Source organism: Chelonoidis abingdonii, chromosome 9, assembly GCF_003597395.2.
Source record: "Chelonoidis abingdonii isolate Lonesome George chromosome 9, CheloAbing_2.0, whole genome shotgun sequence".
NCBI classification, from domain to species: domain Eukaryota; kingdom Metazoa; phylum Chordata; order Testudines; family Testudinidae; genus Chelonoidis; species Chelonoidis abingdonii.
Window position 1 is genome coordinate 85,891,790 of NC_133777.1, and position 27,643 is coordinate 85,919,432.

Consider the following 27,643-nt stretch of genomic DNA (forward strand, 5'->3'; position numbering starts at 1 on the left):
CATGCCCAGATCCCCCCCACCCCCGCCCGACATGGCCCCAGGCCCTCACTTGCGGCACTGCTTGGCCAGTTTCAGGGTGGAGCCCTCAGCGAACTGTTTCATGCTGAAATCGGTGCCTCCGGCAGAGCCCAGCTTGCAGAGCCCCTGCAGCAAAGAACAGCACATCAGGCCAGCCCCCCACCCCGCCCCCAAGCATCTCTGGCAGCCGCCAGCCACTCAGAATGCCTGGGGGGTGCGGGGGGGACCCTGCTGACGGGAACCCCCAGGCTGCACACAAACATCAGCTCATGGTAGAGTGACCAGATTACATGAACAAAATATCGGGACACATCAGAGAGGCAGGTCTGGAGCGCTGCCAAAGCAAAAAAGCTCCAAGGCAGAATACCAGGACAAATGGCGTCCCGACCATACACCCGCCAGGACGCGGGGCAAACGAGCAGACCTGCCATGTGCCCTGCAGCTGCTCATGCAGCCCCTGAGTGCTTCCAGCCCTGAGACAGCATCTCCCCCTGTGCCCAGAGGCAGCAGCTCAGCCTCCAGCAGGATGTTCTACCCTTCAGGGACAGCCCCCCTCGCTGGACTCCTCACCACCAAGGCCCGGATGCGGATGCTGTCCCTCCCGCTGCACTTATAGATGTTCTTGAGCAGGGTCACACCGTTGGCCGTGATGAAAGACGCCCGCTTGGCCTTGTCAGCAGCATGGATCAGAGCCTCCACGGCCACCAGCTGGTCAACCTCCCGCACGGAGGCACACAGAGCCAGCACGCTCTCCATGATCCCCTCCAGCTCCAGCACCTGGTTCCCAGCCTCCGAGGGACCCTGCAGCAGGCACGACGCCGTCTGGATGGCACGGAGCTTCCCAGCCAACCCATGCCCCTCAAACCAGCTCCTGAAGGGGAAGAGCAGCAAGAAAGGCTAACCCTGCCTGGAGGCACCAGCTGAACCCCCCACCCGCCCCACAGGCAGGGCACCAGCCCAGGCCCAGTTCCGTCGGTCCCACCCCCACAAACAGCAAGGCTTGTAGCCCCTTTCTTCCTTGAGCTGCCGACCCCTGCCGGACATTCCTGCCAGCTCTCAGGGAACTGCCTGGCCAAGGAGATCTGGTGCCCAGGCTGTGCCCAGGGAACGGGGTCGCTCCTCACCTGACATAGTCTTCACACAGCCGATGGAAGTTCTCTCTCTCGGCGTCGCACTTCAGGTCACTGTACAGCCTGCTGAGCAGGATGGCGGCGCTCATCCGGCTGTTCTCTGTCACAGTCAGGCTGTCGGGGGCCTCACACACTGTGCCCCCCACCTCCAGGATCTTCTTCAGGCCTGCAAGGGCAGGGCGCTCAGACGCTGCCCTCAGCAGCAGGCTCACGAGCTCTCAGGGAGCAGGCGACTCTGGCTGAGCGACGGACCCAGGGCAGCAGGGTTCTGGGGGGCCCTGAGCGGCTCTTACCCTGGTCGATGACCCAGAGGGTCAGGCTGTTGTTGGGGTCCCGCAGTGATTTCCGCGGCACCACTTTGATGAGGAGGTTAAGGGTGTTGTCGCGGCCGTGGGCCGAGGTCCCCTCCCGGTTCAGCATTTCTAAGAGGTGCCCAATCAGCAGCTTCAGCTCTTTCGAGGGATCTGGCAGACAGCAAACGCTGAGAATGTCAGTGCCCCTCCGCCCAGCCCCATGGCCCCTCACAGGCAGCTAGGAGCACAGCGTGGGGCTGGCTGAGGGGGCTCCTGCCTCTTGCTCCCTAGCAGTGGGGCCAGCCTTGTGGAGACGTGGCTGGGCTCCATGGCAGAAAACGGTGAGATGAGGCACAGAGCCCAGGGCACCCCAATCACAGCCCCAGCTGTCCCACACGGACCCCTTCTCCATCCCTCCCATCACACAATGGGCACCCACAACGTTGCCTGGCACCAGGGGGACCCCAGAGAGGCTTGTGCCAGGCAACCCACCACCTCCTACTGGAAATCCAGGGGCACAGGGTAGGTCTGGCCAGGACATGGCCTCTCTGGCATCTGCCGCTGAGCAGAGAGAAGGAGTCACTCACCCAGTACAAGGGCTTCCTCCTTGCCACGGAAGTCCCTCTGCAGCCCCTCCTTCAGCGCGTCGAACATGACCTGCAGCAGGTTACAGGCCGCCAGAGACACCTGCTTGTGCTCCACTCCCAGCATGGCCGAGACACGTGGTGCCCCCAGCTCCGCGAGGATGGCCATGGTCTGTGAGCACAGGGGAGCAGCCTGCTAGAAAACTGCTGAGAAGCCCCAAGCCCGCCCAGCCCTCCCCTTCACCACACACCAGCAAGTCCCAGCTGCCCTGTCCAGATACCCAGTAGTGCCTGCCTGGGCCAGAGGCCCGCACCCCCAAAATGCTCTCGGGTGGGTGCTAGCCACCCTGGCAGAGGGAAAGGAGAGATCTTGCCAGCTAGACAGCAGGGTGGGAACAGACGGGCACAGCAGCCTAGGAGCTGGCCCCACGGGAGACGGGCTGCGGAGTCAGTGTCAGAGGAGAGCGAAGCAGGAAGAGGCTTCACACTGGGGTGGCCAGTCTGTGCTGGGCAGGGACAACAGGATCAGCACTGACAGCCCCCCCTTGCTGCAGTCCTTGATCTCAGCTACAGAAGTGGAGCCAGGCAGGCTTTCCTCTCCCAGCACAGCCCACGCAGGGAAACAGAGCCCGGGCCAGGGCACGCAGCAGCCTCGGTTACTGTGCCGCTTAGCAGCGTCAGTAACTGCAGACAGCAACCCCCAGGGCGAGTCTCCCACCTGCACTCCCTGCAACCCAATCTGCTGGGCACGTGCGGGGTATGCGTCAGCATGGGGCACAGGCCTCAAGCTGTGGGAGCAGCCCACACTTACCCGCGAACGGTGCCCAGAGCACAGGCCAGCTAGGGTGCGCAGAGCCGCCAGCATCACGTCCTCTCTGCCCGTGTCCAGCATGCGCAGCAGCAGCCGCACGCCATCGCTCTGGAAGATCTTCTCCGCCCCAGCCTCTTCCCGGGCCAGCACAATCAGGTTCTGCGCTGCCTGGGAAACAGGAGTCATTCGGGTGCAGGCTGGCAAGCCGCACTCAGCGGGAGCGGCCGCGGGGCTGGGCACAAGCCAGGGAGAAAGGAATCTCACTGGCACCAGCACACAGGACACCAAAGGGCCCTGGGTAGGATCACTGCCCAGGCAGCCAGTGAGAGGCACCCCTGTGTCTTCCAGCAGCTCAGACCTGCCAAGCCAGAGCCTCCTGCAGCATGAACACAAGTCCCCATGCCCAGAGCCACAATGGCTTGTCCCCGGCCCCACAGCTCACACCTTCTGCCTGGGGACTGGAAGCCCCCCACCCCCATCAGCACCTGCCCAGCTACTCCAGCTCCCCCGACAGCCTCTCCTCCCCCACCATAATTCCCCCCAGCACCTGCCCAGCCGCTCCAGCTCTCAGCCCAGGCATTCCCCTCACCACCACCACCACCACATTCCCTCCCGTCAGCACCTGTCCAACCACTCCTGCCCCTGGCTCAGGCATTCCCCCCACCACCACAACATTCCCTCCCCTGGTCACAGCCACTCCCACCCACACCTTGCCATGGGGCTGCTCAGAGCTGGTACCTTCTGTTTTTTGTCTGTGTCTGTCTCTTTGGGGTCCAGTAAGATCTGAAACATCTGCTCTACTTTGGAGTCTGTGCAGGACATGAACTTCATCTGAGAGAGATGGAGGAACAGGTTAGCGATGGTCTCTATCACCCTGCAGTGGGAGCCTCGTCCTGCAGATGGGTCAGTGACCCGGCCTGGCCTGGGCCATGAAGCTGGGAGCACAAGGCCTCTCAGAGGCCAGCAGTGTTGGGAACATTGGCCCTCCAGAGTCCTCGCATGCTCACCTTCTCCTGCATGCTGCTCCCCAGATCGTGCAATGCCTCCTGGAAAGCCTTGTTCCTGGGCTCCAGGCTCACACATCGGCGCAGGTCGTAGACTGCCTGGTCCAGGCGGCCCAGCTTCTGCAGCGCCTGGCTGCGGCGGAACAGCGCCTTCACATCGTGGCCATCGGCTTCGATGGCTGAGCAGAGACCAGAGCACAGTCAGAGGGGGCCTTTGGGCCAGCTCCCGCTATACCCAATTGGGGAAATAGCAAACTGACCCACAACCCCAGCCCTGCCGTACCTTTAGACGCATCAGCTTCTGCATTGGCGTAATCTTCCTGCAAAGAAGGGAGGCAGGTGAGAGAGGTGGGTCACCATGGCATTAGAAGCACAGGACTGCCTCCCATTAGCTCCCACGCCCCTCATTCACACAGGAGGTGATAGAAGCCCAGATCAGAGGAGGAGAGACTGACCTGTCCACAGGGGGAGGTTCCTGGATTTTCGGATATCACTAAGCAGATGTTGCTGAGGAGTTGTCATGGCAACAGACATATCCCTAGCTACTCAGCCCACCCTGCCCTAGGCATCCCTCATCAGACAAGCCCAGTGCCATGTGTCCTGCTGGCCTCACAATGCAGGAACTCCCACTGCCGTGGTGCCACCTGTTCCAGGGGTCTTCAGATCCCCCCTTCCCCCAGCTCAGGGGGCTCATCCCAGCCACACAATCACTGGCACTGACCCTCCTGCCCAGAGCAGCTCAGGGCTCCCTGGGGAGCAGAGTCACATATTGCTGCATAAGAGCAGATAAGGAGGAACCCAAAAAGTGGGGAGTCCCAGCAGACTGTTGGGCCAGAGAGCACCCCTCTTGCCCCTGGCTCAGCAGCCGGCTGCTCAATTCATTCCTGAGACCTGTCAGAGGGCGCAGAGGCTGTGACTCCCGGGGTGGAACATTGGGCTTCATGCCAGTCCCTGGCTGGGGTCACACTTGGCACAACCCAGCCTCCCTGCTGCTCCCGCTGGCACAGGCATAATGCTCCAGAGCCAGGGCAGGTGCTGGGGTGATGGCACCGGGCAAATCCTCACTAACCCTTCGAGCCCAGGAGGGAGCCCTGAGAGCCAAGGCAGGGATGAGGCCAGTGGCTTGGGGGAAGAGAAAGGGCCCCTGCTATCGACCTGTCTAGGTCTCACCCTGCACCAATCACTCCACCACCCAAGCGCCTTTTGCTTGCCACTGATTTGCCAAAAGAGCCTGGGCAAGTTGCCCTTGCCCCGTGCCCGCTTGCCCAGGGGTCATGCCCTCGTGGGGGGCAGCAGGTGCCGCTAACACGCAGCCCCACTCAGCTGGGGGGCAGACATATAGGCTGGGTCAGTGCCTCGGGCTGGCAGTGCAGCCGGAGCTGGGCCCAAGAGCTGCACAGGGGTCCGGGGGCCTGGCTCCAAGCAGCCCGCGGCACGGGCGGGTCACCGAGCGCCGCGCCAGGGCCCCGGAGCTCGCCCCCCGCTCACCAGCTTCAGGGTGGCAGGCGGCCCGGTTGCGTGCAGCACGGGCGCCTCCGGGGGCCCCGCGCACAGGCTCCAGGCGCGCGTGTTAGGCGGCAGCGCCGCCGCGTAGTCCCCGGCCTGGAAGAGCCGGTTCCCCTCCTGCCGCCAGTCCCGCCGCCCCCTGGCGAAGAGACGTTCAGGGGGGCCGGCGCCGGAGTCCCCCCCGCCCCGGACCCTCCCGCCGGCCTCGCCCCCGCGAGCCGGGCCCCGCCCCCAGGCAGCCGGGACACTCCCCCGTCCACCCCCCCCCGGGACCGCAGCGGCCCCGCGCTCGGCCCCGCGAGCGGGGGACACCCCCCGTCCGGCCCCCCAGGACCCCACATCCGCCCCGCCCCCAGGAGCCGGGACCCGTCTACCCCCCGGGACGCCGAGCCGGGGCCCCCCGCGCTCGGCCCCCGCGAGCCGGGACACCCCCCCCGTCCGGCCCCCCCAGACCCCCACATTCCGGCCCCGCCCCAGGAGCCGGGACACCCCCCTTGCGCCCCCCAGACCGCAGCCGGGCCCCCGCGCTCGGCCCCCCGCGAGCCGGGACACCCCCCCGTCCGGCCCCCCGCCCCAGGATCGGACACCCCCCCGCCGCCCCCCCAGGACGCGAGCTTGGGACCCCCCCCGTCTACTCACGTTCCCCTCCATGGTGAGTCGAGCCACCGAGTCGGCCCTCCTCCACTCAGTGATTTACCAGGCACCGCCCGCGTGCAACGTTCATCTTTCCGCCGCGCCTCAGTCGCCTCCGCTAGGACGCCCACTGGCGCTGAGCCGTGCGTCTCGTGATAGCACAGGGCTGGGGCGGGCGTTAACCTGCGCGCGTCTGGAACCCCCGCCCGTCCGCGCGGCAGCGGCCAAGGCGGCACCGCCCGTTGACTCTGGAACCTAACGATGACACGTGCCTGCCCAGGGGCGCGGGCAGCTGGACCGCGCAGGCCTTTCCACCCACGGCGGAGCCGGAGGGGTGTCTGAGCCCCCCACGGAAGCTAGATGGGCTCCTTATGGGGCAGCTGTGCCCCAGGGAGGTGCCCAGGGGATGATAGGATGTGCACATGGACATCAGCATTAGCTGCTGTATGGCTCACTAGGGTTGCCAAGTTTGATTGCACAAAACTGAAACACCCTGTCCAGGCCCCACCCCTTCTCCCAGTTCCACTGCCACTCACTTTGTCCACTTCCCTCTTCCCTTGCTCTTCCCCACTCTCACTCAGTATCGCCTAGGCTGGCAGCGGGCTTGGGATGGTGGCAGGGGTGAGACGCCAGCTGGGGTGCAGGGCTCGTGGGTGGGCGCGGAATGAGAGGTTTTGGGGTGCAGGAGGGCTGTGGCAGGGTGTTGGAGGTATGCAGCTATCGGCTGGGGGTGTTGGGTCTGGAATGGGCCAAGGATGAGGGGTTTGGGTGCATGAGGGGCTCAGGCTGGGCACAGTGTTGGGGGTGCAGGTCTTGGCAGTGCTTACTGTGGATCTGGGAAGTGCGCACCAGGCCCTGCAGAACCTAGTGCACGGTGGGCGCTGCCAGGGAGCTCCTGCACAGCTGCCCAGTCGCGCCCGCACCCACTGCCCCCACAGCTCCCATTGGTCACAGATAGGGATGGCTCCAGGCCCGAGCACGCCAAGTCATGCCTGGGGCGGCAAGCTAGGTGCGCGGCGTCTGCGGTCGCCCGCAAGGGTGGCAGGCAGGCTGCCTTCGGCGGCATGCCTACGGAGTCTACTGGTCCCGGACCTCCAGCAGGCGCTGCCGAATCTGTGGGACCGGGGACCTCTCACAGGCAAGCCACTCAAGGCAGCCTACCTGCCGTGCTTCGGGCGCAGCACAAATACCTAGAGCCACCCCTGGTCACGGATCCCGCTAATGGGAGCTGCAGATAGGCCCTCGGGCGGAGCAGCACACGTAGCCTCCCTGGCCGCCCATGCGTCTAGGGCTGGCAGGGATGTGCGCCACTTCCAGGGAGATGCAGGAGATAAAGCAGGCAGAGTGCCTGCCTTAGCCCCGGGTCCTCACTGCGCCACTGCCTTAGGGTGGCCAGATAAGTGAGAAGAAATATCGGGACACATGATGGGGGGGGGGGGGGGGGGTCCGCTGGCGGAGCAGCAAAAAAACAAACAAAAAAAATCTGAGTGCTGCCGGCGGAGCAAAATAACTGGACAAAGACCGAAATATCGGGATAGCCCCGATTTTATTGGGACATCTGGTCACCATCCACTGCCTGGACTTTTAATGGCCCAATTGGTGATGCCAACTGGAGCTGCCAGGGTCCCTTTTTGACTGGGCGTTCCGGTTGAAAACTGGATGCCTGGCAAATCTAGGGCTCAGGCGTGTGGCACTGGCTGGCTAGACCCTGGGCAAATATCAGGCTCCAGTTCCAATTTGCCGTGTGGCTACGTCCTCAAATGGCACAACCTGCAGCCCGTTCGCCACAGACCCAGTGGCTGGGATCAGGAGCAGATGCTGCAGAGGTGACCAGGTGGGATGGTGCCACAGTTGTGCAGCGAGCGTTCACTCAGGCAATGCAGGAGTGTACACCGTACACCCGCACATGTCCACACCCCTACACCCACCCACATACATAGACCCCCATATATACACCCATGCACACACCCCCACACGTCCATGCCCCACAGCCCACACATACACATCCCCTCACACCAACACATGTCCACACCCCTCACACCCATGTCCACACCCCACACCCCCATGTCCACACCCCATACGTGCACCCCACGCACATACCTGACACATGCACACCCCACACCCACACGTGCACCCCCATGCTGATGCCCATCACACATAACCCTGTGGACCGTCCCGTGCTCCCTTGAACAGGTGCGCAGCAGCTGGGCTGGCCACAGAGGAGCAAGGACCCCAACCGCAGCCCTCGGTGCCCAGGGTGGGGATCGAGGCACGACCAGCACTAAACGGGAACTGACGAGTGCGACCAGTGAACGAGAAGCTGCAGGCAGCCCCAGGGACCCTGAGCACAGATGAGCCACGGGCAGGATGAAGAGGGCAAGGGCCATGAGACCACAGCCCTGCCCAGCTTGTGTCATCATGTGACTCCACCCCCCTACCCACACCCCAGGGTTCCTCTCTCTCCAGAGGTCACATCCCAGACAGAGCACTTGGGGACAGGGCTTGGCCTGTCAAGCAGCTTAGGCACTTTATAAGGGCCAGGCCAGGCCAGGCCAAACAGTGCGGGACTGAGGTGTGGGCTCGCTTTATTGCAGTGGCAGCGCGCCAGGCTCTGCTAACAATGCCTCTGTAATACCTACAGCTGACATGCCCTCTGCCCCAAGTATCACCCCCAGTCACTGCAGTGCCCGCTCTTCATACTGGCTGTCCTGGCTGGGCCGGGCCTCGGTCACAGCCAGCGCCTGCCACTGGGTCCCTCCTCCCACCGGGCCAGGCCGTGGGCAGCTCCTGGCGCTGGGTCCCTCCTTGCACAGGCCGGGCCGTGGGCAGCTCCTGCCGCTGGGTCCCTCCTTGCGCCGGGCCGGGTCGTGGGCAGCGGTGTGGGAAGGAGCTGGCCAGGCGCTTTCCCAGGCGGCTGCTGCTCAGGAGGCTGTAGATGCGGTGCTGGTTGAGTCTGCAGAAGTGGAGGAAGTCGAGGGTCATGAGCGTGAGGATGAGGAGGCCGTAAAGCCCCACAGCCAGCAGGGGCAGTGGGTTCCTAGGAGGGGAAGGTACAAGGCAACAGCTGTGTTACACTAGGCACGATACTGCTACAGCAGGGTGGTTCCACTCTCCCGGGGAGACCCAGATGCCAGGTGGTGTCCCCCACTGGGCACTACTGGGAGCCACCAGGCAGACCTGTCCTACTTCTATATGTTCCCCAGCTCGATGCCAGGGGGCTTTGTCCCCCTCCTGGGAAGCCCAGTGCTGCTAGGGAAATATATGGACCATGGTGCTCAGCAGAGGCGTTGCCCATGGACACCTTGCAAATGGAGAGTCGCTGCTTTGCAGCTGCTGCTGGAAAACAGGGCTGGGCATGACTCGCTAATACCCGTTAACCAGCTCCAGCCACTTGAGTGGATTAGAGAGACATGATTTTCCTTTACAACAAAAGAATGACCACACTGGGTCAGGCCAATGATCCATCGAGCCCAGTATCTTCTGGCAATGGCTGGTGCGAGAGGCTTCAGAGGGAATGAACAGAACAGGGCAGTTATCAAGTGATCCATCCCGTCATCCAGCCCCAGCTTCAGGCAGTCAGAGGTTTAGGGACATCCAGAGCATGGAGTGCATCCCTTACTGTCTTGGCTAATAGCCATTGATGGAATAGCCATAAGTTCCTGCAGGAACTTCTCTAGTTCTTTTTTGGACCCTGTTATAGTCTCGGCCTTCACAACATCCTCTGGGAAGGAGTTCCCCAGCCTGACTGTGCATTGTGTGAAGAAATACTTCCTTGTGTTTGTTTTAAACCTGCTGCAAATTAATTTCATTGGGTGACCCCTAGTTCTTGTGTTATGAGAAGTAAAAAACACTTCTTCATTTACTTTCTCCACACCAGTCATGATTTCATAGACCTCCATCACAGCTCCCCTTAGCTGTCTCTTTTCTAAGTTGAATAGCCTCAGTCTTTTCAATCTCTCCTCATACAGCTGTTCCATTCCCCTAATCATCGTTGTTGCCCTTCTCTGAATCTTTTTCAATTCTAATGTATCTGTCCTGAGCTGGGGTGGCCAGAATTGCACGCAGTATTCCAGGTGTGGGCGTAACAGGGATTTATATAGTGGCAATGCAGCTTCTTGCCTGTCACAGCACATCTATCCAGGGCTTCTCTGACTCACATAAAACCAGCTTGTGGGGCTTGCTGCTCTGCCATTCCTGAGAGCCCCAGGCGCTTCTTTACAGCTCACCTGGGTGGCTCCCAGAGTGCCAGGTGCGCCCGTCAGCATGCAGTGTTCTGTGTTCACGCAGCACTGTGTGTGGTGAAGGGCCACAATGAGTCATGCCAGGTTTGCTCCTCCAGAAGCGGGTGCACACATGGCTGGCATGAGAACCTGAAGCAGCCCCTCTCCTCCCCAAGTGCAGGCACAGACCAGGCACTGGTGCTTACCTGAATCTGGCTGGGGTGGGCACGTTGGACAGATTGACCCTCCTCAGGCTCTCGAAGTCCAGCTGGGGGCAGCAGGATTTGAGGGTGTGGTCTCCATGGTGGCAGCAGTACCTGTGTGCAGGGGGATCAGTGAGGCGTGGGCAGTAGAAGCCAGAGTGGTAGCGCCCATCAGGGCTGGGATATCCCTCGCAGAGGTGCAGGTTATGGGCTGAGGCTGCAAGGGGAAGTCGCAGCCAAAGAGACTATTCAGAACATGAGCCAAGCACAAGAGCTTTGCCTACTGCACAGTCACAACAGATAACAGCCTACAACTGCTACCAGCTGATGGAGTCCCCCCTTCTGCCACCTGAGCTAAGTGGGGGGGTGAAGGCCCATGTTCACAGACCTTTGTGGGAGGCGAGACACCGAGCAGGGCCAGCCCAGCCCCGGGAGACTCAAGGGTGACCTCATTCTCAACACCACCAATAGGAGAACCCTGACAAAATGCCCTGACTGGCTGAAGCTTCCCAGAGCTCTGTGGGGATGGGCTGGGGAGAGCCCTCCTGGGTGCCCAGAGCTACAGCTGGGCTCCAAGCTGGGCTTGCCTGGGCAACTCGCTGAGTCCTGTCCCATGATCCGACCTAGCCTGGGACCCACCATGCACAGGGACCCCACCCCGTGGCCCTCAGGCTCTGGGCTGCGCAAGCCAGAGCAACTTGCTCGTCCATGTACATTGGCTAGAGGGGTTTGCTTCAGGCCCTTTCAGCGGCTCATGAGCCAAGGGCAGCCAGACGGTGACTTCTTGCGGGCACCCTAGTGTTGGCCATGGTAGGGCAGGGTTACTCCATGGGCTGTGACCCTGATTGCCCAGCACAGCAGGGGTCTCCGAGGGCCTGCAGCACCCACACCAGGCTGGCTCCATCTCACAGTGCCCTGCCCTGGTGCTGCACCCACCAGTACAGCTGGCGTGCAGAATGCAGCTGCCTGCTGCAGTGCTGGCAGGGTGCCCGCCCCCTACGCTGAGCACAAAGGGCCTAGCAGCAAGAACAGCTGGTGCCACTGTCAGCGCCCTCTCCAATACTGAGGGTTTGGCGGGGGCCAAAGGAGACTGCCCACGTGGAGGGGGCGGGACGGTGTCCTATGTTAATCTGTGAGCAGGCTGCAGAAGGGTGTTGAGGACAGCCATGCAGCAGGAGAAATGTGGCCCAGCCTCACACGCAGCTAGGCACACTCCCCAGCCCTGCCACAGCCCACGGAACAGTGCACCACCCCGGACACGCTCCAACACGCCTACACAACAGACCCCAGAGCAGTGCCAATCACACCTGTGCCCCTGCCTGTACCAACCCCTTGGGGCCAGACGCACACTCGCCTTGGGAATGAGCAGTGCTGCAGCGCTGCAGTAGAGGCGTTGGAGGGAGGAAGTCAGAGCATTTTGGGGAGCTGACCAGGCCGTGTCTGTGCCAAGGGGGCTGGGGAGCTGAGGGGGCAATGTGCCAATGCCGAGGGGGTTGGGGAGCCATGGGGGTGACCTACCTGGGCCAAGGGGCTTGAGGAGCCAAGGGGGTCGGGGAGCCAAGGGGGGGGCACTGTGCCTGTGCCAAGGGGCTTGGGGAGCCGAGGGGGTGCCCTACCTGGGCCGAGGGGGTTGGGGCACATAAAGGGCAATATGCTCATGCCGAGGGGATTGGGGAACCAAGGGGTGCCCTACCTGTGCCAAGGGAGCTGGTAGGAAGTGTGGTGCAGAGGAGGCCACCCAGCAGGAGTCCGTGCAGCATCTTCTTGTCTGCTTCTTGGGCAGAGGCAGCTCAGGCTCCAGTCTGAGGAAACAGAAACCACCGCCCCTCCTGCCCCCGCCTCCATCTCGGGCCCAGCAAGTGCCTTTCCCTCGCGCAGACATTAAGACCTTCCCACATGAGCCTTCTGCACTTACTGCCCAGCTCCACTGGGACCCGACTGAGCCAGAGAGGCGGGCACATCACTAATGAGCCTCTCCGGGAGCCAGTGCCCAATGGGGCAGGAGGCTGCAGGCCCTTGTGAGGCTGGCACTGGCATTCCTGAGCCCCACTTGTCAGCCAGGAAAGTGGGTGCTGGTGACTCCCCCAGGCAGGGTCATTACCCTGCTGGGTGTCAGGGCTGGGACAGTGGCTCCCTGGGGAGAGAGGATCTAGGGTGTGGGCTGAGTAGGCTGGAGAGAGGAGCCCTGGAGCAGCCCAGCCTGGGCAGACGGGTTGAACTGTTCTCTGGTTGGGAGGTTTTGTTCATAAAGGCAAACCTGGGGGTGACAGAGGTTCTGACTCTATGCAGGAGGGAAAGGCAGCTCTGGCTGGAGAGCAGGTGGCAAAAGGCACACAGAGGAGTAGGGACTGTACCTTGCTGCACCAGCGCGAGTCCAACTGTACCCAGCTCTGGGTGGTGAGGCTGGTATGGGGTGGCTGTGCTCCTGCCTAGAGTGAGAGGCCCCTCGTCTAAACCCCCATGGGGCAGAGGCAGAGAGATGTTACCACGTGGCCTAGGGAATGGCGGTGCAGCAGGGGAAGGGGGTAATGGGGGGCAGCAAAAAGATGGCCTCTCAGAAGAACTCTGCCAAGTGGGGCAGAGGGAGAACCAGCCCAGCTAGCACCTGCCAGGAGAAGCACTCTTCTGCCCTGCCCCCACCCAGTAGCAGGGCCTTGGGCCCCTGCCAGGAGCTCCATTAGCGGCTGCTCAGGAGCCAGAGCCGCTAATTGCTGCACTTATAGGAGCTCTGCAGGATTAGTGGGGGGGTCAGCCCCTTCCTCCTGCCGGCTCGTCACCGCCCGCACCAACCACAGAGCAGCCAGCCCCGGGAATGCCCTGCACACGAGCTGCCAGGATCCCTTTCACCTGTCCATGCAGGCCCCAGCTGAGCCTCCAGCTGCAGCCTGGCCCTGGCTGCCAGCAGAGACCTGCCAGGTCTGCCAGCCACCTGCGCTGCCGCAAGCCGCCATTCCCCTCCACCCTCCTGCTTCAGGCTCTCTGTAGACTCAGGCAGACCTCCTGCCCCAGTTACGAGGGGCCCGTCTGGGAGGCTTTCCGGCTGTTCGTTAGGGGGCAGCTCCAATTCTGGAGCACAAGCTGTGACGTTATGAGTATAATATACTATCTCATTGAAAGATGACAGGGCCAGAAAGAGTTAACTCACCTCACCGACTGACCTGACCCAGGGTGAACCTTAAGGACTGGTTAGGAAGATCTGTAAATGAACAGAGCTTTGAAATGCAGCCGGCATTGTTAGAGGTAGAAGGGGAGGTGTTTGCTCAGGTCTCGGGATGCCAGCAAACAAGTCTTGTCTATTGCTATAGTTTTAATTCAAAGATCAAAAAAGGAATATTAGCATTTAAGATGATACTTGAGTGAAACAGTATTATTGTCTATGTGTCTCTTTGAAGGTTGTGGTAACCTGTATCTGAACTGTTTGATGGGATAAATTACCCTGTGCTAATTGCCAGGATGTTTGGGAGAAGGAGTTAAGCCTATTGTTTTCTCAGGCCAAAAGGCTGCTGGAAATGTATAAGAAGCTGGGACACGATCCTTTCTTCATCTCAGATCTGCTTGGTTTCAAGAGGGGGAACCTTAAGCCATAGCTTAGTTAATAAGAATTGGGTATAGCGTGTATTTTGGGTAAGATCTAAGTTATAATTGGACCTGGGTATGTGGCTGATCCTTTGGGATTGGAAGAATCTTTTCTTTTGTATGATGAGATAAGATTTTCAGGAATCATCATTATATCTGACAGGTGTGTCTGGATGGAGGCCTGAGGCTGGGCACTTTAAGGGAAGTGCGTGGTTTGGACTCTGAGTAACCAGTGTGGTATTACAGAAGCTGTTTGGGGCTGGTTGGTAAATCTAAGTATTGGAATAACCATGAGCATTTGGGGTTTGTCTGCCCTGTTCTGTTTGCAGTTCACCCTGATTGAGTGACCTCAGTTGGCTCCCATGGGCAGCAGTGTCATAGTCATGCTTGGATCCATAGAACCAGGTCCGTTAAGCTTTGGGTCAGAACCCCATGCTATCCACATTTGCAATTTGGGATTGAGAGTTTGGTTTTTTAAAGAGCAGTGACCATGAGCCAGAAAGCATCAGCAAAAGCAATGAAACTGCAAGCCCTCATGGACAGCCTGCAATTGAAACATGAATAAAAACTGGCAGAAATTCGAATGAGAGAGAAGCAAGCCTTGGCCCAGTCAGAAAAAGCAGTTGTTGAGAGAGAAGAAAAAGCTCTTAAGGGGCGTCTGGAGCTGCTGGCTGCAGAGGAAAAAGCTCAACAGAGGCAACAGGAGACTCGCACGATGCAACAAGAAACTGTTAGACTTCAGCTCCAAGTCAAAGAAGCAAGGGAAGAACAGCAGAAACTGTATCCTCTTGGAAGTCCAGTTTATAACAGGTTGGTATGTTGTATAACTCTAAGCAGTTGTCTGGGTGTAACCAAAGTACCCCCACACTGCCACCTTTCATGTCAATGCTGTTAACTGTGAGTTCAGTAGAAGGTGACCCCATAAATTGTGCCATTGCTATGTATGGAAGTGGTAATGAAAAATTTATAGAAAGTGTAAAAGTCAATGGTAAAAGCTGTTTAGGGCAAATTATGGCTTCTAACATCACTCTAGTTAAAGCAGGTCTGGTCAAAGAGGAAGATGATTTACCAAATCAGAGTGTGAATGTTGTAGTCCCCTATGAGTTTACGGTCCATGTGCCTTTAGCCAGAATCCACCTCGAATGGAATGGTGTTCAGCATGAAGTTATAGCTGGGGTAAGGAAGTTATTGCCTAAGGATCTTTTAATTCAGAAAAATGTTAAAGCTTTGTTCAGTCCAGGTAACCAGTTACAGGACAGGTATGATCTTAAACCTGTGTCTATTGTGGGCAATGATTTGCCTGGTGAGGGTTGCTCCAAAGGTTTGTCCGAGGAAAAGTGCTGTTTGCCTGTAAATGAAGTTTCTGATCGTCTGTCTAATGTCTCAGGAGTGAATCTGGACTTAGATCAGGAGCAGAAAGATCTCATGGGTCAGGAAAATTTTTCTCAGGAGCAGATTAAAATAAATCATCAAGTTGAAGCCCTAACTGAGGGGGAAAAAAAGGGTAGATTTGTGATGGGTGATGAATTGGTGGCTAGTACAGCTTGTAAAAGGGAACCTGAAAGGTGTAACTGATTTGCTGGAAGTAGCTCAGTCTAGCGAAGAGAAAAGAGCAGCAGTTTATCTGTTGGGAGTGATGAGAAAAGTTTGGATGAGCCTAGGCAGCCTTGTGAACTGATGGCTTTATCTAGTCAGCCATTTGGGAAGGCAAGGACAGTGGAAAATGAGTGTCCCTATCCCTTACCTGTTACCTGTGTGGAGAATTGTGACAGTGAAGGGAATGTGCCTGAGTCTGTCAGGGGTATTGACTTGCCTATGGAGGGAGCTACCCTTGGTCTAAGCAGTTGTCTGTGAACAGCCCTGTGTGCTGGGACAAGGGAAATGAAATCCCGAGCTGTGTGTCTGGTGAAGGAGAATGTGTCTCCAGCTCTTCTTTGTCTGTGGAGTGGACAGAAGGTGCCTCTCAGCCTGTGATGGTTGAGAATAGTGCAGTTGTCTCAGAGTTGATTCTGGATTCAACTAAAGCCCAGGAAGGGAATGGTCCTAAATTTGTGTCTGCTAGGGAGACTGGCACTGTGACTAGGTTGCATCCAGTTAGTGTCTTAGCAAAGTCCCAGAGAACAGACAATTCTGGTGCTTATATTTTGCCTGTTGCTAATGTGTGGTTGGAAAAGGGCATAACAACTCTGTCTGATCAGGGTGATACCCTAGCCAGGGCACAAGGAGAGCAGAAAAGTGATTTAATTGTGTTACCTACTGACAGTTTAACAACTTGTAACAAGGAGGAAATGATTCCTAAACTTGTGTGTGTGTTGAGCCTGAGAACTTGCAGGTTACCACTGACTATGAGAAAAATTGCAGAGAGAAGGAGAGTACCTCTAACCTTTTATCTAGTGAGTCTATGAGTTTGCCTGAAAGAGGATTATGTAGGAATCTGCCTGATGGGTCAAAGGTGATCATGGATGTGAGTAAGACCCAGAGAGTCTGTTGTGACTCAGGGAAGTGTTCCTTTAGAGCAAGCCCTGGGTGAAGAAGGTATGAGCAGAATTTCTGTGAGGGGTGAATTGTTGCTTAAAGAAGCTGCTAAGGAAATAAATCCTGATGGTAATCTGTGCAAGCAGTTTGGTACAACTGAAGGGTGTTTGTTATGCCACACCCTTGGCTCAATACCATGGGAGTTTGGGCATTTTAGGGTTAACCTGCGGCTTCCCTTTGCAAAATTCAGTTTTCTCTTTCCTCCTTGTCCTGCAGGATCAAACCCCGATTCTTCTTGCTTAACAGAATTCACGCTGATGGAGTGGGCTCTCTTTGCTAACAGCTATTAGCAAGTCTTTCTTCTCCCTCCCAGCCAAAGATTTTCAGCTGCTACCCATTTCAAGGCTGGACTCTGTCTTACAGAGATACCACACAAATCCAAAGACTCTGAGGATGAGAGTCTGCTTCCTCTTTCCTGCATCCTCAAGCATTCAGCCATAAAACTGTTTTGCTTTGAAACACCAGTAACCAAATCTCTCCTCAGACCCTGAAGCACAGACTGCTCACTTACAGAATTAGCATGGAGACAGTCCTGTCCCAACACCATTGTCTTCCCAACAAGCTTGTCAAACCCAGCCACTTGGTTGTAGGGCTGCTCAACTTTCTTAACAGTTTTTACTTCATTTGATACCTTTTCAAAGCTACCCACACTGGATCTTTCAAAAGGAAAGTCAGTGGATCCATTCACAACAGAAAATTTCTGGCTGTTAGGAACTGAAACTTCCTTGATTAAATCACTTTCACACCCTTCAGTTGTACCAAACTGCTTGCACAGATTACCATCAGGATTTATTTCCTTAGCAGCTTCTTCAAGCAACAATTCACCCCTCACAGAAATTCTGCTCATACCTTCTTCACCCAGGGCTTGCTCTAAGGGAACACTTCCCTGAGTCACAACAGACTCTTTCTGGGTCTTACTCACATCCATGATCATCTTTGGCCCATCAGGCAGATTCCTACACAATCCCCTTTCAGGCAAACTCATAGACTCACTAGATAAAAGGTTAGAGGTACTCTCCTTCCCTCTGCAATTTTCCTTATAGTCACTGGTAACCTGCAAGTTATCAGGCTCAACACTCACAAGTTTAGGAACCATTTCCTCCTTGTTACAAGTTGTTAAACTGTCAGTGTGTAACACAATTAAATGACCTTTCTGCTCTCCTTGTGCCCTGGCTAGGGTATCACCTTGATCAGACAGAGTTGCTACACCCTTTTCCAACCACGCATTAGCAACTGACAAACTACAAGCACCAGAATTGTCTGGTCTCTGGGATTTTGTTATGACACTAATTGGATACAACCCAGTCAGGTGCCATTCTCCTCAGCAGACACAAACTTAGGACCATTCCCTTTCTGGGCTTTAGTTGAATCCAGAATCAACTCTGAGACAACTGCACTATTCTCAACCATCACAGGCTGAGAGGCACTTTCTGTCCGCTCCACAGACACAGAAAAGCTGGAGACACATTCTCCTTCACCAGACACACAGCTCAGGATTTCATTTCCCTTGTTCCAGCACACAGGGCTGTTCACAGACAACTGCTTGGAGACCGAGGGTAGCTCCCTCCATAGGCAAGTCAATAATACCCCTGACAGACTCAGGCACATTCCCTTCACTGTCACAATTCTCCACACAGATAACAGGTAAGGGATAGGGACACTCATCTTCCACTGTCCTTGCCTCCCCAAACTGCTGACTAGATAAAGCCATCAGTTCACAAGGCTGCCCAGGCTCCTCCAAACTTTCCCTGTCCTCCTCTCCCTTTTCTTGATCTAATTCCAGATTCACTTCTGAGACAGTAGACAGACATTCAGAAACTTCATTCACAGACAAATTGCTTTTTTGCACAAACAGCTATTTCCCACCAGGTTAGAGTTCCCCTTCCCCTGGTCATAGCATAATGGGTTAAATACAGAAAACTGCTCAGAGTAATACAACATATCACCATAGTTACAAACTGGACTTTCAAGAGGATACAGTTTCCACTGTTCTTCCATTGCTTTTTTGACTTGGAGCCTAAGTTTGGCAACCCTTTTCTCAGCAGCTCCATGCACCCTCTGGGAGCCCTCTCCTCTCTTTCAGCAGCTTCCTTCTCCAGCTGGGCCAAGGCTTGCTTCTTTCATTCAAATTTCTGCCAGTTTTTGTTCATGTTCCAATTGCAGGCTGTCCATCAGTTTATTTGCTGCCTTTTGCATTCCAATTGCTTCTGTAGTATCAGGTAAGGGCTGTGCTCCTGCCTCCTGATCACTGGCCATTAACAGCTCTCTCAGTTCTTGATTTGTAGCTTTCTTTCTAAAGTTTATCCCCTTTTCTGAACACAAATCTTCCAGGGCCTTTTTGTCAAGACCATCATATGCTCTTTGCTCACTCATTGCAACTTGTCTTTAACCAACCAAACTCTCAATACCAAAATTAAAATTTGGATAGCACGGGGTTCTGACCCAAAGCTTAACTGACTTGGTTCTGTGGATCCAAGCACGACTACGCCACTGTAACAGTGCTGCCCATGGGAGCCAGCTGAAGTCACTCAATCAGGGTGAACTGCAAACAAAATGGGGCAGACAAACCCCAATCGCTCGTGGTTATTCCAATACTTAAATTTACCAAGCCAGCACAAAACAGCTTCTGTAGTACCTCACTGGTTACTCAGAGTCCAAACCACGCACTTCCCTTAAAGTGCCCAGCCTCAGGCCTCCGTCCAGACACACCTGTCAGATATGATGATGATTCCTGAAAATCTTATCTCATCATACAAAAGAAAAGGTTCTTCCAATCCCAAAGGATCAGCCACATACCCAGGTCCAATTATAACTTAGATCTTACCCAAAATACATGCTACAGCCAATTCTTATTAACTAAGCTATAATTTATTAAAAGAGAGAGTGTTGGTTAAAAGATCAATATACAGACTGACTTGAATTCAATTCTTGAGGTTCAGATACATAGCAGAGAGGGGCTTGCAGTTGCCAAAAGTCCTTTTTAGAAATAGTCCATAGGTTATAATCAAATTTCCATATTCAGAGTGGCTCCAGTCAGTGACTGGGGATCCCAATCCTTGTGGCTTAAGGTTTCCCCCTCTTGAAACCCAAAGCAGATCTGAGATGAAGAAGGATCGTGTCCCAGGCTTCTTATACATTTCCAGCAGCCTTTTGGCCTGAGAAAACAATAGGCTTAACTCTTCTCCCAAACATCCTGGCAATTAGCACAGGGGGTAATTTATCCATTAAACAGTTCAGATACAGGTTACCACAACCTTCAAAGAGACACATAGACAATAATACTGTTTCACTCAAGTATCATCTTAAATGCTAATATTCCTTTTTTGATCTTTGAATTAAAACTATAGCAATAGACAAGACTTGTTTGCTGGCATCCCAAGACCTGAGCAAACACCTCCCCTTCTACCTCTAACAATGCAGACTTGCATTTCAAAGCTCTGTTCATTTACAGATCTTCCTAACTAGTCCTTAAGATTCACCCTGGGTCAGGTCAGTCGGTGAGGTGAGTTAATTAACTTTCTGGCCCTGTCATCTCTCAATGAGATAGTATATTATACTCATAACGTCACACAAGCCTGATCCTGGCATTGTATCCAGGACCATCTCATACCCCAAGGCCATTGCCCAACCCCATCACTAAGCTCCCATCCCATGGCCTTCAGTTTGTTACGTGCCAGGTCTCCTGGTGCTCCAAGCTCACAGCTCTGGGGCAAGGGGCCTCTGGCAAGCAGCCCGCAAGGTGTATTGCCAGTGCATGGGGCCTGGCTTGGCAGGGACGGGGTCCAACCAGAGGGGGCAGCTGCTGCGGAGAAGGCCTTGCCACTGGCTGTTCTGGGCATGGAGAGCAGCCAGCCCTGCTGTGTGCCAGGAACAGAGACAAACAAGGCAGAGCGCAGCCTCCTGTGTGCCCCATGGGCAGGGAGCTGTGCTCAGCGCCATCAGAGAAAGCTGCAGGCATCCCCCCTGCCCCACCCTCCCCTTGCAGTAATTAGCCCTGGGGGAGGCCAGGGCAGTTCCACAGCCCCAGTGCCGCACTGTGTAATGACACTGGCCCCACAGCAACCAGAGATGCTCAGGAGGCTGCTCCTGAGGGCACCCAGCAGGCCCCAGGAGCTGCGGGGCGAACCACATTCACAGCCATTCCCACAGCCCCGCAACCAGGCCAGAGAAGCAGCAGTGACGGCAGCGAGATTGCTAGCCTGGTGCAGCCCTGTGTCCTGGAGCAGCTTGCTCCTTAGCACTGACTGCCTCTGGGGGAGGCACAGGAGCCTGCCCTGACATGCCATCCCCCAGCCTTGGGTACAGCAGCTGGACTTGGCCCTGCTCTGCAAGAGGCAGCCAGGTTGCTTCTTTGTACCATTCTCATTCTCCATAGAAAAATCGGATTCTTGTTTAACCCTACCCAGCTCTTAATCTAGTGGCAGTGAGTTCCACAGACTGCATGTGCATTCTCTAAAATATTCCCTTTTGCTGACTGTCAATTCCCTTGGGTATCTGTGCTGTGACCAGGGGAAAGTGCAGCGGCTGCTCTCCTTCCCCTCCCGGTCTCCACTAACCCTCTTTAACACACCTCAGCTTTATCTGTTCTGCTCTGTCCCTCCGAGGCAGCTGCCAGGGAAAACAGGTTGATGAGGCGGACACTATAATGCTCTGCCAGCTAGGGGCTGTCAGCCTGGCCATGGTGATTAGTGGAACTGGAGTTTGGGTCTCAAATGGAGATGAACAGTTGGTTAGAGGGCAGACTGCACTGCTTCCTGGGGGGACCCTGTCCGGCCAGACAGCTCCGCCCGAGGAGCAATGGGGCCCGCAACAAGGGGCAGGGAGGGGTCTAGTAAAGAACCATCGCAACCCTCCCCTTTCCAACCTTCCCCCACTGCTCACAACAGCCAGGAACCGTGGGGAGAACCACTCAGTCCTTAGTGCCCCCTGCTGGGCAGGGGATGGCGGGGCCTGGGCTGGGAGGAGGGGCACTCGCTCCTAGCACCCCCTGCTGGGCGGGGGCTGGAGGAGGGGCACTCTCCCTCCTAGGACCCCCTGCTAGGCGGGGGCTGGAGGGGCCCGGGCTGCGGGGAGGGGCACTCGCTCCTAGCACCCCCTGCTAGGCGGGGGCTGGAGGGGCCCGGGCTGGGCGGAGGGGTACTTGCTCCTAGCACCCCCTGCTAGGCGGGGGCTGGAGGGGCCTGGGCTAGGAGAGGGGCACTCGCTCCTAGCACCCCCTGCTGGGTGGGGACAGGAGGGGCCTGGGCTGGGGGAGGGGCACTCACTCATAGCACCCCCTGCTTGGCGGGGCTGCAGGCTCTGGGGTGGCGGGGGGGGCTGGAGAAGTCTCCCTCCCTGACACTGTGGGCTCAGTCAATAGAAGCTGTGGGAGAACCCCACAGTGCAGAAAATGGAAGGGGAGGCATCCCATCAGATGAAGGGCAGGGGGTGGGGGCCCTTGGAGCTGCTGCCTCCTGCAGGCTCAGAACCAGCACCCTCAGCCCTGGGATCTTACCCCCACAGCCCAGGTCAGGGCTCTCCCCACACGCTGGAACCAGCAGCAAGAGCCACAAACCAGACACAAGGCGGGAGGTGCAAACAGGCCTTTTCTTGCCTAAAAGCTCAGGACAAACTCAGGGAAATTCAGTCTCCAGTTCCACAGAGTGTCCATTAGAACCGCACCCCCAACCCCCACTCCTGGCCAGCAGCTTCAGCCTCCCCAGCCTGGACCCCTCACCCAGCCCACAGCAGGTTTTCAGTCAGACCCCTGCAGTCCAGCAGGCTCCAGCACCTGCCCGGTTTCCCCACAACATGGGGCGAGGAGACGGGGAGAGGTGGGACATGGACTGGGGGACCCGAGAAGCTGCAACCTGCCTCCTGGCTGAGCCAGCAGCATGGCCACCGAGAACGCAGTGTTTCCAGCTGCAGCGTTGGCAGTGCCAGGCTGAGCACTGGGAGCGGTCTGGGATCTGCCGCGCAGCTGGGGCCGTGCCCCAGCCCCCACACTTGGCCATTTGCAATATTATTTAAAACACAGATTAATAAATAAGGGAGGCAGCTGCTCCTGCGAGTCCATCTGCATCCCGTGCAGTGTCTGCCCCCAAGCCACAGCCCGAGGGAGCTCCCTGCCCACCCCCCCGCCCCCAGGCAGGGGACGTCTCCCAGCTGGACGCTGGGCAGCTGGCCTGCTCCTCTCCTGGCCGCCAGGGGCTACCCAAAGTGGATGCGGAAGGTGGCGATCTCCATGGGGTCCATGTGGATCACAGTGCTGTTGGGGGATGCCGTGCCCAGTGGGTACATCAGTGTCAGTGAGGTGGGCTGCAGCGACCCCAGCTCCAAGCCGTGGAACAGGCTCCCAAGGGAGAACTACAGAGAGGAGGGGGCGTGGGGTGAGGGGCTGGCGCCGCAGGCTGTGCTCAGCTCTGTGCTGGGGCAGGCCCCGGGCAGCAGCCCGAAGCCAGCACCAAAAGGCAGCGTCCCCTTGGGGGGGGCTGCGAGATAGGGGCCAGGATGTGATGGCGAGCCGGTGCCCCAGGAATGCAGCCTAGCCTAGGCTCCAAGAACACTGCTCCCTCTGGCAGGTGCCCCCTCACCACCACAACCTTCCCCCCCTGGCCCTGCCAAGGCCTGATCCGCAGCACCGGCGTGAGGGTGGGTCAGCTGCCGGGCTGGGAGAGGCACCGGTCGTGTCCCAGAACCACCTTGCCCCAGTGGGGTGATGTCAGTGGGGGTATCCCAGACCCACCTTGCCCCAGTGGGGGGTGTCACCGGGGGTGTCCCAGACCCACCTTGCCCCAGAGGGGGGTGTCACCGGGGGTGTCCCAGACCCACCTTGCCCCAGTGGGGGGTGTCACCGGAGGTGTCCCAGACCCACCTTGCCCCAGTGGGGGGTGTCACCGGAGGTGTCCCAGACCCACCATGCCCCAGAGGGGGGTGTCACTGGGGGTGTCCCAGACCCACCTTGCCCCGGCGGTGGATGTCACTGGGGGTGTCCCAGACCCACCTTCCCCCAGTGGGGGGTGTCACTGGGGGTGTCCCAGACCCACCTTGCCCCAATGCGGGGTGTCACTGGGGGTGTCCCAGACCCACCTTGCCCCAATGCGGGGTGTCACTGCGGGTGTCCCAGACCCACCTTGCCCTGGCTGGTGGTGCAGTTAAAGGCCAGGTGTTTGGCCTCCAGGCCGCAGTCGAAGCCCTTGCGGTGCAAGATCAGTGCCATCTCCGCCGAGGGCAGCGAGTCGTCCTGGGACGGGGAAGCAGAGACGTGTGTGACAGCCGCAGGAAGGTAAATGGATCATGGGGCTGAAACCAGGATGTTTGTGCTTCAATCTAACCTGCAGCTCAGTGTCCTGGAGACTCATTCGGATCTGCACCCTTCTGCCATTGCTGAGCTGCTGGGCCCAACTACGGGGCTGAGCAATGAGATAGGACCCACTCCCGACACTCGGATTCAGGTCGAGACACAGCACCGCTAACACTGGGATTCCCTCCGAGACCTCTCCCCTCGGCCCCCAAGAACTCCGTCAGCTCCAGCCTGCATCACTCGGAGCCTTTATCTGGCACCCAGCAGAACTCGGCTGAGATGATGAGTCGTGAGGAATGGACACCGAGTATGAGAGCTCAAAGTGTCCCGGCACCTGTCCCTTTGTGTCCCACGCATCTCACTGCAATGGCTTGGCCTGAGTACGCCACAGGAACCAAGCCCGGTGCAGCAGGCTCACCCACGGACTCTTTACCTCACCCCTACTTCCCTCGCGTAGCATGTTCATTACTTGTTGTAACTGGCCCCGGGTGTTCTCTCTCTTGCCTCAGCTGGCTCAGACATTCTGTCTTTTTAGCCTTCCCTTCTTTAGCACAAACATCTGGTTTTCAGCCTCACGATTCATTTATCTCCCTAATTCCACCTTCCACGAAACGAGGTATTAATTACTCGTCAGCCAAAGGGATGGGTACAGCTGGGCATAGGGCCTGATCCCAGGCCTGAGCCTGCCGGGATGATGGGAACGGACAGTGTGATCCGCCCACACATGGCGGTGTTGCGAGCTGTTGGGGTGCTGGGCTTGCTTCCCATGGGGCCGGGGCTCTTACCTCTGCTTGCAGGGTCCGCAGGTTGAGGATGTGGAAGTCACAGGGGACGGTGGCTGAGAGGGGCCGGAAGGACCTTAGGGCCGGGGGCGCTGGCTTCTCCCGAGCAACAGGCATCGCCAGCACCTCGGCGTTCAGGTGCATGGAGGTCATGTGACTCAGCAGAGAGGGGAAGCTGATTGGACGACTGTCCTGCACCTGCAACAAGAGCAACCAACTGAGTTGAGGGGTCTGGGGCAGCCCCACCCTGCTGCTGGTAGGGACCCTCACCTGTTGGGCTGGTCAGACCCACCAAGAGGGCGAGGGAATTTCCCAGCAGGGATCCACATGGGGCTCCCCCAAACACCCCGATGCAGGCAGTGGGGGTGGCAGGAGACTCAGGCAGCAGCAACACCCCTGGCCCAGGCCGCAGGGGCTGCGGTCACATCTGATCTGATGAGGCGGGACCCTTCCCCTCCCTGCTTTTGGGGGGAGGTCAGGATTGAGCCATCAGAGCCCCCACTCCACTGCAGCTGGCCCACCCCTCGGGCCAGTACTCCATCCCATGCACAGCACACAGGGCTAATCTACCATCATCTACTGCTCAGGCTCCCAGCTGGGCTTCACACTGACCGTGGCCCCAGCTATAGTCACCAGACAGCGCGGCAGCCGGCAGGTACCTCTCCGCTGCCAGTCCCGTGGCCGGAAAAGGGCCAGGCTAGGAACACGGAAGCCAGTTTGGAAAAGAAGCCAGAGCTCTGGGGGGTGACATGGGTGGGAGCGGGGGAGATGGGACGAGAACAGCGATGGTTGTAAGAGTTGTATGGCAAAGTGCCAGCGCAGAGCCAGTCTAGCGCAGCATTCGGGGAAGCTCAGCGCCTGGCTGAGACTCAGGACCCTCCCCCAAGCAGCACAGCACCTGCCACCTCCACTGCAGTGCGACCAACGCTGGGGTGGGATGACGCAACTGGTTCACAGCTGCACGGCACAGCTCTGCTACAGTCTGGGACAGGGAAGGAAGGGAAACCCAATGTCCAACCAACACCCCGTGGTGACTCCAACAGCACTCCCCCAGCTGGAGCCACCAGGCTCAGCACTCACTGTCTGTCCCCCCACCCCCAGCCACAGCAGCTGGGCTTAACCCCAGTGCTCCACACCACGAGGGGGCTGGAGCACCTAGGCAGCCCAGGCAGCGCGGAGCAGAATGGCGTTGCCTCCTGGTGGCAGGGCTCCCCCTCACCTTGTTGGCCGTGGTGCGGTGCTCCAGCAGGAGGCGGAAGCGGTTGCAGGTTCGTTTGTTGTCCTTCAGCCCCTGGCCAAGGCCACGGTTGTCATCCTGCATGAGGCGCCGGTCCAGGATCACCTCCAGCTGGCCTGTGGGGCGCAGAGAGGGGAAGGATCCAGCAGGACCTGAACACACTTGGGCCCTTAACCCTTCCTCCCATGGAGAGGGGCCTCGACTGGGCCCTGCTAGAGGGGTGGGCCAGGGAGAGACTCCAGACAGAGGCCACTCCAGTCCAGCAGCAGCTGGGGCAGCAAATGGAAGAGGGGACATCGTTCTCCCAGAGTGCTGGGGCGATGATTCCACTGGGACAACGCAGAGCACAGGGGCCTCCCTCGCCTGGGGCAGTCAGGGCATCGAGTTATCAGAAAGGCGGAGCTCTGCAGCACAGGCCTCCAGAGTCACCCTGGGGCAATGGGCCAGCCTGCCTGCTGGGGAGAGAGCTCCCTGCTGAGTGCCCCACCCACTGCCTGCAGCACAGCACCCCCTAGCGCTGACCTGGGACCAGCACTGACAGCCCTGCTGAGGAGAGCGCCCCCTGCTGAGTGCCCCACCCCACACCCTGCAACACAGCGTCCCCTAGCGCTGCCCTGGGATCAGCATTGACAGCCCAGGGAGAGCACCCCTGCTGAATGCCCCACGCCCACCCCCACTCCCTGCAGCACAGCACCCCCTAGCGCCACCCTGGGACCAACTCTGACTGCCCAGGGACAGCGGCCCCTACTGAGTGCCCCACCCTGCTCCCTGCAGCACAGCGCCCCCTAGCGCCACCCTGGGACAGCATTGACAGTCCTGCTGGGGAAAGCGCCCCCTGCTGAGTGCCCCACCCCTCTCCCTGCAGCACAGCGCCCCCTAGTGCCGCCCTGGGACCACCACTGACAGCCCTGCTGGGGAGAGCGCCCCCTGCTGAGTGCCCTACCCCGCTCCCTGCAGCACAGTGCCCCCTAGCGCCGCCCTGGGACCAGCCCTGACTGCTCGGGGAGAACGGCCCTGCCCCAACTCCCTGCAGCACTGGCTTTCCCTGTTCGGTTGTGACCGGCCTGGCCTTGCTTAGACTGGGAGCAGTGGTGAGTGCGGGGCTCAAGGAGATGCTGCAGCCAGGTGCAGATGGCTCTGGGGCACTGCCCCCCCTCACCGCTGTGCAGGCTGGACACCCCCAGGGCCTGGGCTGTGTGCAGGGTCAGGCGGCTCTGCTTGTCCTGGATGTAGGCCATGCCTGGCATGGGGTAGAAGTTGGCCTGGAGAGGCAGCTTCTTCAGGAACCTGCGAGGCTGGATCTGGAGAAAAGGAGAGATCAGGCAGTGCAGCACCTGGCTCAGCACCACTCTGAGCTCCACCAATGTCCTGCGCGCCTGGGGGCCCCCCGGCAAGCTGGCCCTGGGCGGGGAGATGCCCAGCAGGCAGGGGAGGGTGCTGTGATGGAGTAGGGACTGTCTGTGGGGGAGGACTTTAGGTGAGGGACTAGGACCTAAGGCTGTAACCTGAGCCAGGGAGCAGGGAGGAGGGTCAACACCTTTGCCCGGGAAGCTGGACAAAGGAAGAGGCTGGCTGGAGGGAGTTGAGTTTAGTTTCAGTTTTGGGCTGGGTGGTTAAAATTCAGGGGACTAAGCTTCCTGAGCCCCAGCAGGACTTAACTGGGGGTCCTGGCTGTGCCTACAATCTCTGCTGTAACCTGCGTTCCTGTTGTCCAATAAACCTTCTGTTTTACTGCCTGGCTGAGAGTCACTGTGAGTCCCAGGAAGAGGGGTGCAGGGCCGGACTCCCCCATGCTCCATGACAGGCGCTCCCCCGGGGGGCAGAGGTGG

At 58.2% G+C, this 27,643-nt stretch overlaps 3 protein-coding genes across 8 annotated transcripts in view; all 3 read right to left on the reverse strand.

Annotated features, from left to right (window-relative positions):
• The window catches only part of UNC45A (unc-45 myosin chaperone A), a 16,411-nt gene extending 10,412 nt beyond the window's left edge, over window positions 1-5,999 (reverse strand). The window contains exons 1-11 of one of the 2 annotated variants that reach the window (XM_032794201.2): window positions 5,986-5,999; window positions 5,329-5,485; window positions 4,124-4,160; window positions 3,844-4,019; window positions 3,575-3,667; window positions 2,837-3,004; window positions 2,029-2,197; window positions 1,442-1,612; window positions 1,143-1,314; window positions 589-889; window positions 50-144 (exon numbers count right to left, since the gene is read on the reverse strand). In XM_032794201.2, the coding sequence (XP_032650092.1) occupies window positions 50-144; window positions 589-889; window positions 1,143-1,314; window positions 1,442-1,612; window positions 2,029-2,197; window positions 2,837-3,004; window positions 3,575-3,667; window positions 3,844-3,855 (1,181 nt within the window). In that variant the 5' untranslated portion in view covers window positions 3,856-4,019; window positions 4,124-4,160; window positions 5,329-5,485; window positions 5,986-5,999. Of the gene's footprint in view, window positions 1-49; window positions 145-588; window positions 890-1,142; window positions 1,315-1,441; window positions 1,613-2,028; window positions 2,198-2,836; window positions 3,005-3,574; window positions 3,668-3,843; window positions 4,020-4,123; window positions 4,204-5,328; window positions 5,486-5,985 lie in introns of those variants that run through there. The other variant, XM_075069770.1, reaches the window with a different exon arrangement.
• A 2,054-nt stretch (window positions 6,000-8,053) lies between these two features.
• On the reverse strand, window positions 8,054-12,932 carry LOC116833028 (protein shisa-like-1). Of its 2 annotated transcripts, none has more exons than XM_032794218.2 (3): window positions 12,096-12,932; window positions 10,406-10,516; window positions 8,054-9,016 (listed from the first exon to the last, which is right to left on the reverse strand). In XM_032794218.2, the coding sequence occupies exons 1-3, from the start codon at window positions 12,245-12,247 to the stop codon at window positions 8,674-8,676; spliced, it is 606 nt and encodes a 201-aa protein (XP_032650109.1). In that variant the 5' UTR covers window positions 12,248-12,932; the 3' UTR covers window positions 8,054-8,673. The 2 variants fall into 2 exon arrangements, with proteins under 2 accessions (XP_032650109.1, XP_032650108.1); XM_032794217.2 differs by having other exon boundaries at window positions 10,406-10,619.
• An 8,594-nt stretch (window positions 12,933-21,526) lies between these two features.
• Window positions 21,527-27,643, reverse strand: part of MAN2A2 (mannosidase alpha class 2A member 2) — a 32,414-nt gene continuing 26,297 nt past the window's right edge. For all 4 annotated transcript variants that reach the window (XM_032794190.2, XM_032794193.2, XM_032794188.2 and 1 more), the window contains 5 exons: window positions 26,974-27,115; window positions 25,797-25,930; window positions 24,581-24,775; window positions 23,625-23,735; window positions 21,527-22,858 (listed from right to left, as the gene is read on the reverse strand). In XM_032794190.2, coding sequence (XP_032650081.1) covers window positions 22,703-22,858; window positions 23,625-23,735; window positions 24,581-24,775; window positions 25,797-25,930; window positions 26,974-27,115 — 738 coding nt within the window. In that variant the 3' untranslated portion in view covers window positions 21,527-22,702. The remainder of the gene's footprint in view (window positions 22,859-23,624; window positions 23,736-24,580; window positions 24,776-25,796; window positions 25,931-26,973; window positions 27,116-27,643) is intronic.